Raw genomic sequence first — 20245 nt, forward strand, 5'->3', positions numbered from 1 at the left:
TGTAACCTTTTGTTACACTAACTGTTGGGGAGAATTCTCATAAATGTGCAAATTCCCTTCACCTTAGAGACCCCATGCAACTTTGCTGGATTTTGAGGACTTGATTTTTTTTTACCTAGTGAGCCAGTTTATTCCACTCTCATGTATTTTGAATGTGTTTTACTCGTGTTCTTTGATTATGGAGTTTTAGACAACTCCATAGGCATCATCTTTTCATTTGTCACACAGCACCCTCAGTGCAGTGACACATGGAAGCCTTTTGGGCTGTCCCAAGGTTTAACTACCTTCTCTGGGATAAACTACTGTTTCCCAGAGAAAGTAAAGTGACATTGACTTTACTAGTCTTTTCAAATTCCTAGACCCAGCACACCCTATCTTACAATAGAGTGCTGGAGGGGTTACCTAGTATCCCTTGTATCTAGAAACTCATGTAGCAGTCAAATGCTTCCCTTCCCTCTCAAAATGGCTGGTGGCAGTGGTTTTAAGACAAACTACCATGATTTTTCCTGACTGCAAACACTGGTAGCGTTAAATCGCGGGAGCCATGTTTTTCAAGATGGCGCCTGAGCCCCCGTTGTTTAAACAGGTCCCGGTCTTCTTTTTCACCATTTCTTTTTGGAAAGGTCCTTCTAGAGTTTGTCTCTGCGCGCCAAACCAGGTGTTGTCCCTTTGTTCTTACGCCTTTGGCGGGCTTCAGGACTGTAGACCGCCTCTGGCGCCCCAGTGTCTGGGGTGGGCAGGAAGTGAGGGAGGTGCCCGAAACTCCCTGTGCTTAGTCTCCTAAGAGACCCAAATGCACTCTGCTGTGATTGGCTGGCTGACTGTCCGGCAAGGACAGTCATCCTGCTGGGTGAGTGGCAGCCCGGCTGGAATTAATGGTAGGAAACTGGATAAGAGGCGAGTCTCTTGGCTTGGAAGGCAATGTCGACCACTGGAACGAAAGAACCGAAGACGAGCTGGAAGAGGATGGCTGCTGCAACTGCTGGACCGTTGGTTTGGCCAGTGAAGCCCTGCTGCATGTCCGAATTGCCAAGTTCATCTCAACAGAGAAGCCCTGTAATGACGACGTCCCCCTTTGAGTTGGTTGGACCAATCAACTGGACACTAAGCCACCTCAATACCATTTTCGGAGCTGGTTGTATTTTCCTCAGAGTGCTGCAGGAAACCAAATAACCAGGGAGAAGAACACCAGTTTGTGTGCTTGAATACAGCTACCGGAATTGAAGATTTGCCATTTGCCAGCTTTTTGACCAGTTCCAGTGCAGTCTATGAGTTCCCCAACATCCTCCCCCTCGTCCCCACAAGTGAGGCTCAGGAAAAGCGAGATCTGCAGCAACTGCCAGGAACAGATGCCTTCAGCTGCATCTTTTTCTTCATTGTAAGGTACTGCGAAAACCCGACCGAGAGAACTTACCTCTCATTAAGAAAGTGCTTGAAACTTTGGCAACTTGCAGGCCTAGTCAGCTTGTGACCCAACATATGAATATTTGTTTTGCAAACTTCTGAACTTTTGCAAAGACTTTTTTCTATTTAACTACCAGAACTGCCTTATCCTGTACAAGACTTTATCCCATTGACTTTGGCCTAACCTATTGCATGGAATTGACTCCTCTGGTGAACTCAAACTATTTGCACTGCCTAAAAGTAACTGTAATCTTCTTTTTATTAACCTAAATGTTCCAAATTCAAATACTCTGGATGCCATTCTGCTCCTCCTTCAAAGTAATTTAAATGCCGCAGAAACTGATAGTGTGAAGTATATTTGTGTGTGATATAGATTGCCTCCTTCTAGTGAATGTTTTATAACTGACTGTGAAATAAATTAGTAAGTGTTTTACCAAGAAACCTTGAGTGTAAGAGTTTATTTGAATACTTGTAATTGTAGACCTCTGTGTAACCTCATTACAGCTCACATTCCCCTCTTGAGATGAGCCTGGCTGCTCAGCAACGCGACCAAAACTGTGTAGTACAGACTTATAACAAAGGTTGGTTTGCTTACACCTGTAGTCCTAGTTGTGTGTAGTTGTCCCAAAGGGTACTGCATACAAACCTTGTCCTAACACTAACTAACTTGAATGGCTGGTGGCAGTGGTTTCTTTTTACTACCTTTGTACCATGTAGCTATAGGCTGATTTCTCAGCTGTAGTACAACACCCATGGGTGACCATTTTGCCACAATAGCCCCTGTCTTCTTTTTTCACCATTTCTCGTTTTAGTTCCTTCTGGGCGTTTACTCTGTTTAGATCAGGTTTGAGTACATTATCTGTTTTGGCTTTGGCGGGCTTCAGCCCTGATACCCGCTCAGGCTCCCGTGTATCTGGGAAGCCAGGAAGTGAGGGAGGAGCCAGAAACTTCACTGGTCTTTGTAGGCATGCCTGGCCGAAACCAGTTCCAACCTGGCGTGTGGCTGTCCTAGAGAACAAACCACACCCTGTGTGATTGAGAGCTTAGTGCTGTGAATGAATGGGATTTGTATTATAAGGCAAGGGTTTTAGGAGTACAGGCAGTCGACGACTGGAACATAGAATCCGAAGAAGACGACGCAGAGAGACGCCAGCAGCACCTTTCAGGACCGCAAAAGCACTGGTGAAGTCTGGCAGCTGTGCTGACCCCGCTTTCCCATCGACGGGGAAGCTCTGCCAAGGATGACTTCCTCCCTTAGGCTAGTGGGACCAACTAGCCTCAAGACCTGCTTTGTTTTGGGTCAAACCCCGAGTTGCTCTGACTTTCCTGAGCTGAAACTCCCAATACCCATGGTACCTGGACCACTGACCAGTGCAACGTCTTCCCGAGAACGAATCCGGCCAAAACTTTGTGGGCATCTTCAAGGACCTCAAGAATCAGAAATTCTTCATCCAGAGTCCCCCTCACCAGATTCCAAGACCAAGGGACCAAGGAAACTCCAAGTTGTTCGTTCTTCTTTGGCGCTGAGAAAAAGGCACCAAAAACACAAAGGGCCACTGAAACAAGTGGAATCCATTGCTGCAGAGTTCCTCTCGAGAGTGATGCCACAGAAGCCCGCCAAATGTCCTTCCTTTCGTCACCACGACCAAGGTCACGCAACAGGGGTCTGCATCAAGAAGGAAGCCAGCTGAACATCTGCTTCACTTCTGAGGTACTGTGGGGATTTGGGTTCAACCACCTTTAGCCAAATCAAGTGCTTCCTAGCTTGGGGAGTGCTCCTTTCTATCTTTCTGAATGACTGCAATTCACTTGTGCGTGTCTAGCAGCTTGTTCACCTCAGGTAGGCTAACTTGAGCTCCTGGATTTTTCTTCAATGAACTACTGACTGTTCAACTAACTTTTTCTAAGAAGATTGCATCAGCACTAGAACTGTCCGATTTACTTTGGCTGTCTTGGCTCCCTAAAGGCACCCCTTTTGAACCCTACTGACTTTGGGAGTGCTTGTTCCCTTACAGGTTTTAATTGTTTACACTATTATTGCTGGGATACAAGACTGCCTACATCCCTCTGGGAGAAAAAAAACTATTGTTATGCTACAGTGTTCTATTCTACTGTAACACTTTTTCCCTCCAAACTCAATATTGTGTGGTAACCAGAAATGGTACTACTGACCTTAACTGATGTCACTCTGTGTGCTGGAAATGTTTTAGTACAAAAAGAATGTACTTGCCTGCATTATTGGTACTTGAATAACTTGATTCTGAAATTATGCTTGCTGTTACTATTAGTTGCTGCATAACAGTGTGATTCATTTGCATTGTGTATATAAATAAATCATTTTAATAGAACTTTTGAAGTGTGTAAGTGTTTACTTGTCTATACTGATTTCATTGTACTGCTCTACGGCTCAAAGTACCCCTTCTAAGATGAGCCTGGCTGCTCAGCCTCTCTACCTTCATGTGTAGTACAGGCCTATGTTAAAGGTTGGGTCACTAATACCAAGCTGAGAAGTCTTGTAAAGTCCCACACCAGTTATACTCTACAAGATCTTACCTAACACTAAGCAATTAAGGGAAAGCAAAACCCAATTAGTTTAAGACGCAATGTATTTCAAAGTAAGGAATTAATTAACCTGTTACACTACTTCAGGAAGCTACCTAAATAGTAGTGACTCGTGCCAGCTATTGTTACAGAGAAATTACAGTAATGACAGTTCCACTGTTTAACTAGTAGTGACTTCCACCAACAATTAGCACATTAACCTTTAGTTAGTGTGTCACTAGTTCAGAAGTATACTTTTCAGAGGGGCTACAAGTAACCCAAAGACAATTATTAACTCTGAGACTGTTTTAGATCTGTATAAAGCAGAATCAGGGAAAGCAAAACTCAATAGTACACTTTAAGAATGACAATCTGTTATTCAGGGTAGGTAAACCCTATTGGTAAGCTTTTACACTAATTCAGTTAAGAATAACAAAACAGTACCAACACTTATTACTTTTTGGAAAGTGGGGGGGGGCACCATTCAAAGCAAACTAGTACGATTACTAATATAATTTTAAGAGGGACAGAATGCAGCTCGCAGGTAAGTATTAACTTTTAGACACATTTTAACGTTTCTATTGCATAGATAGTTGCAACACCAATTCATTTACAAGTAAGTACTAAAGTAAGACAGAATCCTTGTCTTATAAAGTCCTTCCCTAGTTTATAGCATGAGTTTTTTCAGAGGCAGAAGAGGGACCCTAGTGGTCTAGGAGCCAGCTGTTGGCAGGTCAGGATAATAGGGTTCAGATGCAAGAAAGTCAGAGTTCCAGAGGATATAGGATATCTTCTTAAACGAGTATTAGCTTTAGAGTTAGCTAGAAGTGTTTAGGGACTTCACAGAAGACTCTCTATATGCGTTCCAACATTAGGCCTGGCTAAGTGGTATGGGCAAACTCCCAACCGCACAAATCACCCACTCAGCCTCACAGGATTCACACAAGACTTAAGGTAAGTATTACCCAAGCCAACAGTACATTAGCAGAAAAGAAGAGCTTTGGAGTGGATGCCTTCAGATGCAGCAGCAGAGGACACGGTCCCTGGACACTGGATGGGGAACTTGGCAGCAGCAGTCGTCAGAGGAGGCTTCCAACAAAGGTTTCTTCACGGATTCTCACGGCTCTGTGGATTTGGTGCCTTTTTAAAGGAGTCGGATATAGAACGAATATGGCTGGTCTGATTCTCTTCACTCTCTAGGTCCTGCACTCTGGTAAGGGGACGTCAGGGATTTTAATTGTGTGCCTGGAGGTCCAGAAGGAGTCCACCAAAGGTTCGGGCGGAATTGGACTTTGGAATACCATGCACCACACACTGGCTCAAGATCCCAGAGTATTGGCAGTTTGCAGCCCAGCAAGGTCACAGCACATCGTGGGATGGCTCAAAATGCTGGTCGTCTTGAGGCTAGTTGATCTCACCAGCCTCTTATTAGGAGTCGTTGCGTTCGGGACCCCCAGGTCGATTGAAAGGAAGGGTTGCATCAGGCTCTGGTTACACTGCAGGCTCTCGGGTGGCTAGAAATCCCTACAGATGTCTTTTCTTCCTCTTCGGTTTCAGCTGCAGTGGTCAACTTGTCAACAGCTTCGGGGATCAGAGTATTTATCAGGAACTACTGCAAACTCCCTGCAGTTTACAGAAAGGGGCGGTCTGGCTGTCCAGTCCGGACAGCCAGCCCCCATTGGGAACTGGTTCCTTTCAGGCAAGGTGAAAGGCAAAGGGCTGCAAAGTTTTGGACTCCTCCATCGCTTCCTGCCTTCTCAGACACTCTGGAGCCTCTGTGGAGAATACAAAGGATTCCCGCCAAAGACAAAACTTCAACGAGTCGTTTCTGCCTAGAATGGCAGAAGAAGACCTAAGAAGCAACAAGGAAACTGGAAATGGTGAAAAAAGAAGCAGAATGGGGGCCATCCTGTGCATTACCGGGGCTAGTGTGACAGCTTGCGGGTCATAACGACTGAAAGTCACAAAGGTAAAAACCACTGCTAACAACCATTTAAGTAAGCTTGCTTTTGTAACAAAAATGTTACCAGGTAAGTAAGAAAGGGGATACGTTGTATCCCCCCTGCACTCAGCACTCAACATAAGGTGTAAAGGGGATGTGAATCCCACTGTACCTCTTGGAAGCAGTAGTTTACCCAAGAAATGATAAAATTAAAAGGAAGCCACTGCATTTAAAATGCTGTGTTCTGCCATGGTACATTATAGTTGGTGCAAAGATATAGTAAACTATAACTCCAATCACACGCTATGGAGGGACATCAAAAGGACACGAAAAGGTCACCCATAAAAAGAGTAGAAGACTAGGTGAGAGGGAGAAAAAGATTCCCACTTACCTAGGGACAAGGTCAAATAATTACCAAGTCTTAGCAAAACGTTCTGGGGTTGACACAGGTCAGAATGATTGATAATAATTATGAATATCTTGCCTAACACTGGGGAACCGAGAAGACTGCAGAATAAAAGGGAGATGTGAGAGGAAACCTTAATATACTCAATAGGAAGCCTTGATATACTCAATTTAGTAAGCACTTGAGAAGGAATTGAAGGAATGAGGACGGGAGTGAAAGCTCCTATTGCCATTGAGAAAGTGATTGAATTGAGAAGTACTGAATGCTGCGATTTGAAGAAAAACAAATATTAAAAAAGAGACAAAGTAGAAATGATGTATGCTCGGACCTGAAGGCAAAGTTTGTAATGTCAAATGAGAACAAGCTTGCAAGGGGGAAACGGTGGAAGCTGGATTCGGATGGCAAAGTTCCATGGTCATTCAGAAAGTGACTATAAGAACTGTGGATGGTCAACAGACAATGTTTGGAGTTCCTGACCCCGTCACACACCATATTGTAATAACCAAAGTGGAACCATTATTTACACTATGAGGTCCTAATTTAAAGAAATCTCCACAATCTACAAGATGCATATGTGCAAATGTTTTATCACAAAGGAGCATCATCTGGTTGAAAAAAAAAAACATTAGCACCTTCATTCAAAAAGACTGTTTTTTCAGACTAAGTGCAGACATGCATGTGATACTAGATTGAGGGGAATCTTTTCAACCATTTGTTTCATTCTCCTCAGATAGCAGTAATGATACTGTTCTCAAGTTTATTGAGGTGTGCATTGTCTACATCATCATTTTCCTCGATTATCGCCTCTTCAGGATCAAAGAGTTTTATATTAATCATTTGGAGGTCGCAGCTACCTTTCCGACTCCTTTGGGGGAAAAGAGATGCCAAGCCTAATGAACAGCAAAACAGTGATATTTTACTTGCACAAACAAGGTTGGACCAAACCCCATTAATTGCGTTTTCTTGCAATACAGTTAGAGGAGTGGTCCCTCCAGAACCATGCGTTTCTTATACCATCCGTTATAGAGGAACACAGAAAAGTGGGAGATTTTCTGCATGCTCCAGACGAATAAGAGATTAACATAAAACTGATGCAATTAATCTTTCACCCGTTGGTGCTCCTCCCATAGAACCCTTTGAAACGGCTCCAATGCTTAGTGTCCTCAGTATATGACTGGGTCAGCATTCTCTGAGATGCTCTCTTGCATACTATTCAGAGAAAGGCAATATCGACGTCACCTACACCAACTATGCAGATGACACCCAGATTCTCCGCACCATCTCAGGCAACTACAATGCAGACGTCACCCGGATCAACGAAATCTTCTCTATCATTCAGGCATGGATTGCCACCTACGGCCTCTGCCTGAATGATGAGAAGACGGAGCTTCTGCTGGTCGGCTCTCCTAACAACCTGTCTAAACTCAGTCCCAGCTACAAGAACATTATCATAGACGTTAACACCATCCCTATCGCTAAAAGTGTGAAAACCTTAGGTTTCCACCTTGATGCCAACACCAACCTCTCCAAACAAATCAATTCAACCGCCTCGGCCACTGCCTATACGGGTAAGCTTATCAGAGCAAGCAGACCCTTCCTATCCCCCGACAGCTGCCTCACTCTGGCCAGAACACTCATTCAATCCAAACTAGACTATTGCAACAGCCTATACCTAGGAGCCAACCAATCCGTAACTAACAAACTCCAGGTTCTCCAGAACAACGCTCTACGTGCCGCACTCAACATCCCAAGGCGCGAACACATCTCCACAACCAGGAAAGCGTGCAAATGGCTCTCCATACAGCAAAACATTGACCTCAAAACTATCTGCCTCACCTACAAGGCCTTAAACAACCTAGCCCCACCGTACCTCTCAAACAAATTCAGTCTAAAATCCACATCCAGAACCACTAGATCATCCAACTCCTTATGCCTGCTAGTGCCCAGATATGCCTTAAAAAGAGCAGGTGGTGTGAGCTTCACTGTACTAGCCTCCCAACTCTGGAACACCATACCACTCAAAATTAAAACTACTGAGTCCTTCCCGATCTTTAGGAAACTTGTTATTGGCTAGTTACTGAACAAAGAGTAGCATCCACCAACATCCCGAATTTCTAACAGCCGCAACTCACCTGCACTATATGTAAATTGTTGTACTTTGTACATTTTTTGTAAATTGATGTACTTTCAAATGTAAATGCATATCTTTTGCCTGTAACCGTGTCCTTAAGCGCCCTTCTACCCACGGGTCCGGAGCGCTCTACAAATAAACTAAACAAACAAACTGGAAATTCCTAGATGATTCTGAGGGTTTGGCCTCACCAAATGTAGTTCTTACAGCTTATTTTCATACAGAAAAATAGATTTCAGATGCTTCCTCTAATTTCAGAAGTTTTAGTTCATTTGATCATGGTTTCCTGATATTTCTTCCCTTTTGGAGCCTGGTTTCTGAAAACCTAACACGTTTTCCCACTTAGGGAAATATTGTCATTAGAAATACCAAATGTGTGCTGCCTTGAAATAATCCAGTAGGAAATAGTAAAAGAGCAAATGGTTATGGTGTTGGCATTGGGCTATACAAAGACTGAAGCCTCCTCGTTTCATCCCCCCACCCCCGCTCCCTTCCCCGGCCCCCACATAATTGGCTGGCACAGGCTAATTGGTAAAGTCCCCTAAGAACTACTTGTAGACCTATGTCCGATTGCTTAAACAAATCTCTGAAAAGTGAACTACTTAAAAAGCACTGTGATGTTCACTACATCTTCATCTCCCGATTTAGTCTCCAGTGTCCAAATGGGGCTTGAAACTAGTTCTTTATAACGTGGATTTACTTCCTTGGAAGACAGCTTTTCTAGTGTATATCACTTCAGCCAGACGTGTTATGAACTTCAAGCGTCATCTTCATAGTGTTCCTAGTGACGGGTCCTTCCTTTATCCCTGAATATTTGATGGCATTTCATCTTAATCAGGAAATGGTTTTGCCTGTAATCCAGCCTACACATCTTACTTCATCTGAAAAACTATTTGGAATCTTGAATGTTTTAGAGCCCTAAAATTCCACTTGAAAAAGACAAAACCTTTTTGACAAGTAGGGTGGACTTACTCTTGATCCAAAGGCAGCCAATAATTCTCTTGCCAGGTATGTAGTCTCCTATTATTTCTAAATGATACAAAATCCCAGATGCTCAGGTTCTTCAGAGTTCACACTTATCCAGTGAAACTAAGGCAGGCTTCCGAAGACAATTAAATACTGCAGGTAGCTAACTGAGCCACATCTCTGACATTTTCTGGGAATTTTTCTGTGGGTTCACCACAGGAAGGTGGTTGCAAATCGCCATCAAGTCTTATGCAAAGTTGTTGATTGAACTGTGGTACAAATCGGTTGTATGCATTTTGTCTTCAAAAAGTGTTTGGACTGTGAAATCAGATTCCCAACCTGCTGAGGAGGAGGGGGAGCAGAGTGCATGAAGAAGGAAACATTAATCCATGCTGATAGCAGTACTCTTCCCAACCATTCCCTCACACCATATAATTTGCTGCAACCACGAATGTTTGGAAAACCCATGTAGGAACTGAAAGCTGATGCATGAGTGTGAATGGTGCTTTGGCACATGATTTTTCTGTGCCATTTTCCTACATCTGGAGAAATCCCTTAACCGCATTGTTTCGGCCCCTACCCAATAAAGCCTCACGCCATGCACCTTGAGGGCACCTGCACAGCCCATATACCTTTTCATCAAACTATGGATTGTGCTCTGGGAGAATCCATGGGTGGTGGGAGACCCCATCCCAGTGCCAAGGGCAGGTCAAATTGAATGTTTCAAATTCTTGAACCCTTCCAGTAGCTTTGCATTCCCAATTGGTTCTCTCTCACTACTTTCACCTTGCCCGGTTATATGATATGATATGGCATTTATAACGCACCTATACCCGAGTGTTTCAAGGCGTGACGAGGCAAGGGAGGGGGAACCGAGGGAAGACGAACAACGTTCCTACTAGGCCAAGTGTCATTCAGATCGCGCAAGTGCATGGTTGTAATCTAAGGTTCCTCCCGTCATTGCTGCAAGCTCAGGCTTCCCCTGAATGATGTTGTGGGAAGCAGTGCCTCTACCAGTGACACCATTTTAGCATTTCCACACCAGCTTTGAGTGAAAAACGTGCTCCTCAATTTCACTGCAGCTCTGCGCTCCATTAGTTCACGTCAACGCCTCATTCTTAGTAGAGCTACTGGCCATGGTATTTGGGTTGAGAGTGGTTCTCGGGCACATGGGGATTGCCTACCTAAACTGCAAATTGGAAACCATGCAGCAGACATCTCCAGCATCATTTCCCTCCTTTCCCAGTATATTGTGTGTACGTTGATTTGATACTTCAGCACCCCATATCTATGTTCTGTTACTGCTCTCTCAGATGTCAGTCACAGTCTTCAGTTTGCGCGTTGCTTTACCACAGAGTGAAACTTGCAATGTCATTACTTAGAACTGATTTGCCTGTTTGCATCCAATTCTGTGTTTTATGCTATAATTGGAGGCGTTTTTACGTATAGTTTTGGATCATGTGCGTGATTGCGCGTGTTTGCGTTTTGACAACTCAATGACACATTTCATTGTTTAAACCTCTTATTCCCGTTTTCACATTTTAGTCTGCAGGCACCAACTGTTTGTGAATTGTGAACCAAGTGACCTTGTCCACGTCAGGAAAACGAAAGGCTGAGAAAATGACTGATATGCTTTATTTTTGTGCTCTTAACACAACAAGTTCAAACGGCTACATTATTTCTCTATATTTTGCTGCAGGAAGGTGAATCTTCGTCTGGGAAGCGGAAAGCTGAGGATGAGGATAAGGCAAATAAAAAGCAGAAGAAATATGTGATTAGTGATGAAGAGGACGAAGCGGACGAAGCGGACGAGGCGGATGAGGCGGACGAAGCGGATGAGGCGGACGAAGCGGATGAGGCGGATGAGGGCAAGGCAGAACGAGAGGAGGCCGATGAGTTGGAAGAGGCAGAGGAGCCAACCAAGTCTGAAGATGAGCCAGAGGAGGCAGATGAAGAGCCGGAAGAGGCAGAAGATGAAGCTAAGGAAGCATCGAAGGACACGGACGAGGACGATGATTTATAAGATGTCATAATTTATATATTTTTATAAAATGTACAGTTAGTTGTAAGTAACCTCAATGAAGGTATGTTGATTAGAAATACTTTAATTGGTCTGTCAACAATAAACTTAAAAAGATTTGTTTTTCTACTTTACTGGTATTCAATTGATTTCCCTTTCAGTAGTTACTAGTCCTAATTTTTCACAGTATAAAATATCAAGTTCAAAGTATTTGTATGATTTGTCAGAAAGCTCTGGGAACTATCGGCGCACTCGCAGTGCTTGAATGGTGAACCTCGACAGTGTTTGGCCGCTACCCCTATTTCTGCTTTGAAGAGCCTGAATTTGAAACTTTTTTGGAAGTTTCACCAAATGTAAGTATGCTTATCAAATATGTGAACACATTTTCCTTTTCCCTTATTTCATTATGGTCAAATTTCTTTGGTTGGCTTGTCTTTATAGATTCCATCTCCAGTCATTAGGCGACTGTGGTGGGGGATCCTGCCATGGTTTTCCTTTGAGTCACTTGCGCTGCAGAATGTTTTCTTCGCTCCTTGCCTTGTTCATATTGCTGTTCGTCTAATTTAATTAGGCCATGCTGCGCGTTTTGGGTAAAAAGGTTGTGTAGCTCTTATTTAGCATTATTTATGGACTGCAATATTCTACCAGTAGGGTTGGGTGTTCATTGCTATATAACGGCCTCATTTCAGCCTTGTTCATTTTGCAATACCTGCCATATAATATGTAAACCAAAGCATTCCATATTAAAACCTAGGAAATGGTGATGGGGCCTGCTCACAGTATGTTGCTGGCAGGCAAACGGTGGGAGAAAGTGTGCATACAGTGCCTGGCCAATGCCTCTTTAATGGGACCATTGACTGTCAATGCTTATTAATATTATTGCCATGCTATAAAATTAAGCATGCCAGATGTATTTACGTTTGTAGTCTTGCCACCAGACAGGGAGTCCAATAGGGTCAACAGGTGTTCACCTTGGAGTCTTTAGCCTGGCGTTCCATGACTGTTGCCACCAGGGACTTCTCGTCCATAATGGGCTAGAGGGTGTTGACCCACAGGGTCTTGGCCCCCTCTCGTCCATTATGGAAGAGCCAGTCCAGTGAAATACCAAGCGCTCCTTCAGCTGTTTTTTTTTAGCTGAGAGAGCACTCTGAACTGTCAACGGGAAACACTGTTTCCCCTTTCAATTAGTTCCCCAGCCGTGCAAGCTGAATGAGCATGCCAGGCTGGGGGTGCTTTGCTTCCCCAGATTTGCATGGCTCATTGTAAATGCTGGCTGGGGAACTGCATGTCTGTATGTGCAAGGGGACGCACATACAGACAAAGCAGGCTGGAGTGCGGTGTCTCGTCACCCATGCTCGGGCCCCTGCACGCATGTGCAGGAACCAGGAAGCTTCTCGATTCCTGTTCATGCTAGCAGGAGCTGGAGCTCTGGAGAGGAAAGACCCGCGGCGGAAGGTGCTTTTGTTTATGCACATGTATTTTCTTATTTAAATTATGTGTATGAATGCGTGCATGCTTGTTAGGTGAATGTAAGATGATGAATGCTGGTGTGAATGAGAGCGTGCATGCTGTGTGTATTTTGTGTAAATGTGTGTGTATGTTCATTTATTTAAATGTGTATGCATGCGTGTATGCTTGTTATGAGTGTGTGAATGATTGGTGCGCGTTTGAATGAGACTCTTGTGTGTGTGGTGTGTGTTGGTCCTGGTCTGAGCTGATTTTTGGTGAGTGGGAGGAGGAGGTTTGTACAACAAAGGCATTTTAAAGATGCCTTTGTTGCTCAATCCCCCTCCCACCGGCCAAAATCAGCTCTCCTTCTTAGGTGCTGCGGGGTATTTTTTTACTGGACGTCTATGATGGATGTATAGTCATAAAATACCATGCCTGCCCCTCTGGGCACCTCACATACAAACATAATCACTTTGATTGTGTGTGTGTGTGTTTGGCGTTGTGGGGCCCAGGGGACAGGCATGGTAGCTTTTTTTACTGGACATCTATGATGTAAAAAAAATACATGCCAGACCCCTGTGCCTCCAGTGCCTTGCATGTACACAATCAAAAGCATTGGATGCGTGTAAGGCACTGGGCCCCAAGGGAGCAGGCGTGGCATTTTTCACATGCAATGTCACGCCTGACCCCTAAGGCCCCCAGAGCCTTGCATTTACACATAATTGATTATCTGTGCACGTGAGGCGTTGCAGGGCAATGAGGGAAGGAATGGCATTTATTTATGGGCATCTGATAGATGCCTTCCCAGTAACAAATACCATGACTGGGCAAACCAGAACCTCGTTCTCACACACTGAATGTGTGCCTGTGAGGCACTCAGTGCCTCAGGGGGCGGCACAGCAGTTTTTACCTTGTGTAAGGAAGAATTTTCTGTTTCGAGGGGATTGGGTCCTCCGACGTATTCCATATCTATGACCGTAATCACCACAGCTGTGCTGCTTCAGAAAATTTTCGGCTCCTGCGTCAATGACTTCGATGCGCCGTCCTCGAGGACCTCCTCCGATGGCCGACATCACCCGATGTGATAAGTAGGACGCACGACGCCCGTAGCCTCAGTTCTGTTTTTTCTACGAACGTGTTCGCTTCATGAATCTCGGTACGCCTCGACTCTTTGGAGTTTCTGTTGGTCTCTCGGTTCTTCAAACCTGTTCGTTTTGTGAAGACGTTTTCCTTTGTGAAGATGTCTACCTCGTCTTCAACCCTGCATCCGGGCTTTAAGAAATGCGGGGACAGTGGGTCCAAGATGTCGGTGACGGACTAGCACGACGCCTGCCTCGGGTGCCTCGGGGAGGCCCATGACACGGATGACTGTGTCGACTGCCAGTCGCTCACGTCCAAAGCCTTGCGGGAGCGCAAGAAGTTGTTGTCGGTAGGTAAGGTGTCCAAGCCCTGGAAGTCGAGGTCTGCAGGGCTTTCGACGGATGATTCGAGAGGCGACTCTCCGCGTCATCGTTGGAAGTCCAGTGGGTCTCCTTCCAGGAGTCGGTCTTGCCACTCCTCTGCCTCTTCGAGGCATTCCCAGAAGCGCCGGAATCGGTCGCCTTCCCTGTCCTCTTCCGAGGACTCCGCCCATCGGCGGGTCGCTTATCCCACCATGCAGGCGACATCGGAGGAATGGGCTTCCTTCGGGAAGAAAATGTTAGCGATTCTGGAATCGCAGGGCACCGGTCCATCCGCGCCTCCGAGTGGGGTCAGTCGTGATCGGTCGAGAGACACGGCTCGCACGCCTTCGGGCTCGGGTGGTCTGCACAATTCGCGGGAGAGGTCCCGCTCGGACAAGGGGAATTGTTCTCGTCATGCCCGTTCCAGGTCTCGGTCCTCGACGCGCTCGAGACCGCGTGAACCTGTGCAGTCTTCGAGGAAGACATCGACGCCTGTGGTGCCAAGGTTGTCGACGGACTCTCTCGAGGCTCCGCCTCCGAGGAGGTCATCAATGCTGTTGGAGCCTAGGATGTCGAAGGACACGCTCGGTGCTCCGGCTTCGAGGTCTGTGTCGACGCTGTCGATGCTAGCGGCGCTGCGGCTGACGTCGGCGCCGATTCACTCGACGACGACGCTGATTCTCTTGACGCCGGCGCCGATTCGTTCAGCACGCTCTACGCCTTTCGAGGCGGTGGTGTCGGAAGAGCCCCGTGGCACGGGGGATACCCCTAGAAAGGCTCTGGCTAAGGTCAAGCATGGCTTTGGTCCCCAGGTGCCTTCCTATCACCGCCTGGAGTACATTTCAGAGGTTGATGAGGGCTCTGATGAGGGCATGGTTCCTGATACGGTGCCAGATGAGATTCTCTCGGGCCATAGCCAATTTGAGGACCTAAGGCAGTCCCTGCATGATGCTAGTGGACTGGACACCTCTCCGGAGGTGGAGTTTTGTAGGCCTGAGCCTGGCACTCATGCCGATTCTTCGTACCGGCGCCTTATGTCTAGGGTCACTGAGTACTTGGGATGGTCTGCTGCCCCAGGGGAGTTTGTTCAGGATGATCTTACGGACATCCTCGATCTTGGTCCCCCAACTGACCCGGTACTGCCGTTTCATATGGCTCTACAGAGAAGGGTGGCGGCGGCTTGGAATGCTCCGGAGAGTCTCCCGGCAGTGGGCAAGTCTTTGTCACGAAAATACCGTCCAGCCAGTAGCGACCCCTGCTACTTGACCAGGCACCCCACTCCGGAGAGTTTGGTGGTGCAGGCGGCTACAGCCCCGGCAAAGCAGGTGTTGTATCCTACCATCCCTCCGGATAGGGACGACAAACGTTTTGATGGCTGGGCGAAGAAAGTGTTTTCTTCAGGGGTATGGCGCTTCAGGCGGCCAACTCCGTATGTGCCTTGTCTCGTTTCACGCACACTCTGTGGAACTGTATTGCATTAGCGGCTGAACATATTCCCGAAGGATACGAACGGGATGGTTTCCTTGCTATGGTCCAGGATGGCAAGTATGCCATGTGAGTCCGTTCAGTCGGGTTTGGACATGGCAGATTGCGTCAGCCGGTCCAATGGCGGCGAGCACCGTAATACGCAGGTTTGCGTGGTTGCGGAAGTCGGGGTTTGCTCCTGATGTGCAGTCCCGGCTCCTCAACATGCCCTTTGACAGTGAACATCTTTTTGGCAGCAAGGCTGACGAGAGCCTTGAGAGGTTGCAGACCTCCAAAGCTGCAGCAAAGTCGTTGGGCGCTGCAGTTCGACAACCTCCGCCTTTTCGTCCTAGGGGACAGCAATGGAGGGGTGGTTCCTTTCGTTATTACTCATCCTTTGGTAAAGCGAGAGGAGCTGTCAGTCAAAGGGGCCACCGTAGGAGTGCCAGAGGTGGAAAACGGGGTACTCGAGGTGCCAAGGCTGCTCAGGCAGTTGCCTCTTTGCCCTCAGGCAACGCCGCAGCTGCTACCACTCAGTCAAGAGGCCATGTCCCATGGTTGGCCGGTTGGGGGAAGGCTGGTGCAGCATCTTGTATAGTGGTGTGCCATTACTTCAGATGTGTGGGTTCTGGAGATCATAACCCACGGCTACTGTCTTCCCTTTCGGCAGAGGCCTCACGACAATCCACCAGGGAACCTCTCTTTGAAGAGACCGGTTCCGCTCCTTGTGCAGGAAATTCAAGCCCTGCTGGAGAAAGGCACCATAGAACTGGTGCCTGTAGCGGAGAGGAACAAGTGATGGTATTCCCCTTATTTTTTGATTGCGAAGAAAGACGGGGGATTGAGCCCCATCATGGACTTGTGCGGTTTGAACAAACTCCTCAGGAAGGACAAGTTCACAATGGTTACTCTCTCTCTCTAGTCCTCCAGGCCCTTCAACTTCAGGATTGGTTGGTGTCTCTCGACCTCAAGGACGCTTACTTCCATGTGCAATCCATCCCAAGCACAAGAAGTACCTGAGGTTCGCGGTTGGCGACTCGCACTTTCAGTTTCGGGTCCTGCCATTTGGATTTACCTCCGCCCGAGGGTTTTCGCCAAGCTCATGGTGGTGGTGGCAGCGCATCTCAGAAAAGGGGGGGGATTCACGTCTTCCCCTACCTGGACGATTGGTTGATCAGGGGGAGCTCTCCCGAGCAAGTCCTGGATCATCTGTCCTTCACCTGCCACTCCTTTCACAAGCTGGGCTTCTCCCTCAATGTAAAGAAGTCCCATTTGACGCCAATACAGCGGCTCCAGTACATCGGAGCAGTGTTCGACACATCCCTGGGGCAGTGTTTTCCTCCCGAGGTGAGGGCTTGTCACATTCAGCAGATGGTGCACAAGTTTCAACATGCCCAGACGCTCCCAGTATTCTAGTTCTTGAGATTGCTCGGCCTCATGGCATCCTGCATTCTTCTGGTGCCAGAGGCTCGTCTGCGGATGAGATCTTTGCAGTGGGCACTCAAGATACAGTGGTCGCAATCCTCCGGCAGGATGTCGGACCCTGTTCAGGTGCAGCCCTCAGTCGCCCAGGACCTTCTTTGGTGGGCCGTCGAAGGCAATTTGATGAAGGGGGCTCCATTTTGGCTACCCTGGCCGGAGGTGACGATCGTGACGGACGCATCCCTCACGGGATGGGGAGCTCATGCCAACGAGTTGACAGTCAGCAGTCAGCAGTCATTGGTCTCCGTCGGAGTCCAGAGTCCATATCAATCTGTTGGAGCTGAGGGCCGTCAGGCTAGCCCTGAAGGCTTTTCTGCCGACTGTGCGAGGAAAGAGTGTCCTGATCCTGACGGACAACACGGTGGCCATGCACTACCTCAACAAAAAGTGGGGGGGGGGGGGGTCAGGGTCACTTCCTCTGTGCAGGGAGGCGATGCAGCTTGAGTTCTGAGCCATCCAGCAGGAAGTTTCGATCTCGGCAGTTCATCTGGCCTGAGACAACGAGACGGCGGACGCTCTGAGCAGGCAGTGGGAGCTGGCTCAGGAGATTCTCCTGGAGATCTTCGCCCTTTGGGGGACCCCTCTAGTGGATCTCTTCGCCTCCAGGGTCAACCGGAAGTGCGAAAGGTTCTGCTCGCGGGAATTTCCTCCAAGAGGAGCCTTAGGGGACACGTTTGTGGTCCTTCCCACTGCTGTACGTGTTTCCTCCAGTCCCCATCATCCCGCAAGTGCTGTGGAGGTTACGCAGTTTTGGTTCCCGGATGATCCTGTTGGGGAGAAGCTGGACCCCCACCAGGGCAGTGGGGGGGCAGCAGCCATACCCTCACCATCTATGGGAGACCCCAACACCTCCCATATGGCCCCCAGAAATGCAACAGAGACCCCAGCAGGCAGCCACATGTTCCAAACTGCGTTTATTCTTGGGCAGCAAAAAAGAAAAAAAACACGCAGAGCATCGTGCACATCGAGAGTTCTGGCGCCGTCTCCCCTGGGGCTGGCTTGCAAGCCAGCTTTGTAATTGCACTGCAGGCTGACCTCACAGAATTGGATCAGCTCCCAGAAACCTATCTCCTCCTGCTATTGGCTGCTAAGTGATAGGTTACCTATGTAGCCCTTATAGAGAGCCTGACAATTGGATGTTAGCCTTTTGCGTCAGTGGGTTGGTTTAGCTGTGCCAGCCCCCCATTACCTAATTCTAACTTGTTGCATTATGACTTTGTTCCCATAACTTTTTAGCTGAAGCAAGCAGTTTGCACCTGAGCGCTCATTGGCTGGGCTGAGCCATTCTTGTTACAATTATGTTTCAAATGTTGTGCGAGGCCTTGCGAAAATGTCTTTCTTTCCCAGAAAGAAAAGAAAAAAACACACTGGGTTGCTGTGGCTTACTCGCATTTGTGGAGAATTAAAAATGTTTGTTTGCAGAAAGCAATCTTATCTTGAATGCGCGACCTTGGCTGCTCGTGGGTTTTGCGAGGAGCATTGCTGAAGGCTTCTGCAGCCAGTGTATAGTGAGAGAAATGATAGGCATTTGCAAGCCTTTAAACAGGGATTTTTGTGTTTGTAGATTCTGATATTGCAGCATTGATTCTAATGTAGCATGGAAGTTGCACTGGTGTTGAAGTGGGTGTGTTTCAGCATATTTGTCCCCCATGGGTGCGCTGGGGCCTTGTTCAAATGATAAGTGCGCTCCTTGTTCTTCCTGCTGTTCTTCTGTATATGCGCCTGGGGTGAGGGTGCATGGGTTTGATCTCGATTTTCCCTCTTCAATCCTCATTGCTCCAGCGTGGGCCCGGAGGACGTGGTACCCAGACCTTCTCGACTTGTCCATCTGCCCTCCACGTCGTCTTCCCTACCGAGACGATCTGCTCTCACGGGAGGGGGGGTCAGGTTCTCCATCCAGAGGTCAGATCCCTCAACCTTCACGCTTGGCTTCTGAAAGGTTGAGGTATAAGGATTGGGACCTCCCTGAAGACGTGATGGAGGTGTTGCTCTCAGCCAGACGGCCAGCAACAAAGTCTCAGTACCGTTGCCGTTGGCTTAAGTTATGCGACTGGTGCAGAGTTAAGAATGTGGATCCTTTTGCATGTGACATTCCCATGGTTCTGCCTCTTTTGCTTTCGTTGGCCCACAGGGGCTTGCAAGTAGGTACCATTAAAGGTTACTTGGCGGCGCTGTCCATATTTAAGCGCTCGTCTGAAGAGTGTTCCTATTTTAAAATCCCTTTAATTTCTCAGTTTTTGAAAGGGCTCACTAATGTGTTCCCTCCGTCACCTTTCCAGGTGCCCGGTTGGGATTTGAACCTTGTTCTCAAGTTTCTGATGGGTGCTCCCTTTGAGCCTTTGCACTCTTGTTCTTTGAGACTGTTAACTCTTAAAACTGTATTTTTAGTTGCAGTCACTTCCGCTCGCAGAGTGAGTGAGTTACAGGCACTTTCAGTTAAGCCACCCTTCATTGTGTTTCATAAGGACAGGGTTGTCCTTAGAGTTCGTCCTTCCTTTCTTCCGAAGGTGGTGTCGGAATTTCATTTGGGCCAGAAGGTTGTTCTTCCGGCATTTTTTCCTCCTCCACATCCTGGTAAGGAAGAGGAGAGGCTCCATTGGCTTGATCCTAGGAGAGCGTTAAGCTTTTATATTTCACGCATGTCCCGGGTCAGAATGGACGATCAACTCTTCATTGGTTACGCTGGAAAGCGTTTGGGACAAGCTGTGATGAAACAGACTTTGTCTCGTTGGATTATTTTGGCTATCTCTGAGTGTTACCGCTTGGCGGGTAAGGACCCACCTGCTGGCTTGTGGGCCCATTCTACCAGGGGTATGGCTGCATCTACTGCCCTACAGAGGGGTGTTCCTATTTGTAACATCTGTGATGCAGCCATCTGGGCTTCAGTGCATACTTTTGTACGTCACTACTCCCTCAATGGACAGGATCTGGCCTTTGGCAAGGCAGTCCTTTACTCCGCAATTTGATTGGGCATTCTAAATTTTGTTTCTAAATTCTT

General features: G+C 47.3%; 1 protein-coding gene across 1 annotated transcript in view; it reads left to right on the forward strand.

The window, feature by feature from the left end:
- LEO1 (LEO1 homolog, Paf1/RNA polymerase II complex component) overlaps nt 1-11539 on the forward strand; it is an 892878-nt gene extending 881339 nt beyond the window's left edge. Inside the window, exon 12 of the mRNA XM_069624834.1 lies at nt 11090-11539. Coding sequence (XP_069480935.1) covers nt 11090-11413 — 324 coding nt within the window. The 3' untranslated portion in view covers nt 11414-11539. The remainder of the gene's footprint in view (nt 1-11089) is intronic.
- Nucleotides 11540-20245: the final 8706 nt, after the last annotated feature.

The sequence above is a fragment of the Ambystoma mexicanum genome, chromosome 11 (assembly GCF_040938575.1).
Source record: "Ambystoma mexicanum isolate Mex_15411 chromosome 11, UKY_AmexF1_1, whole genome shotgun sequence".
Taxonomy (NCBI): Eukaryota; Metazoa; Chordata; class Amphibia; order Caudata; family Ambystomatidae; genus Ambystoma; species Ambystoma mexicanum.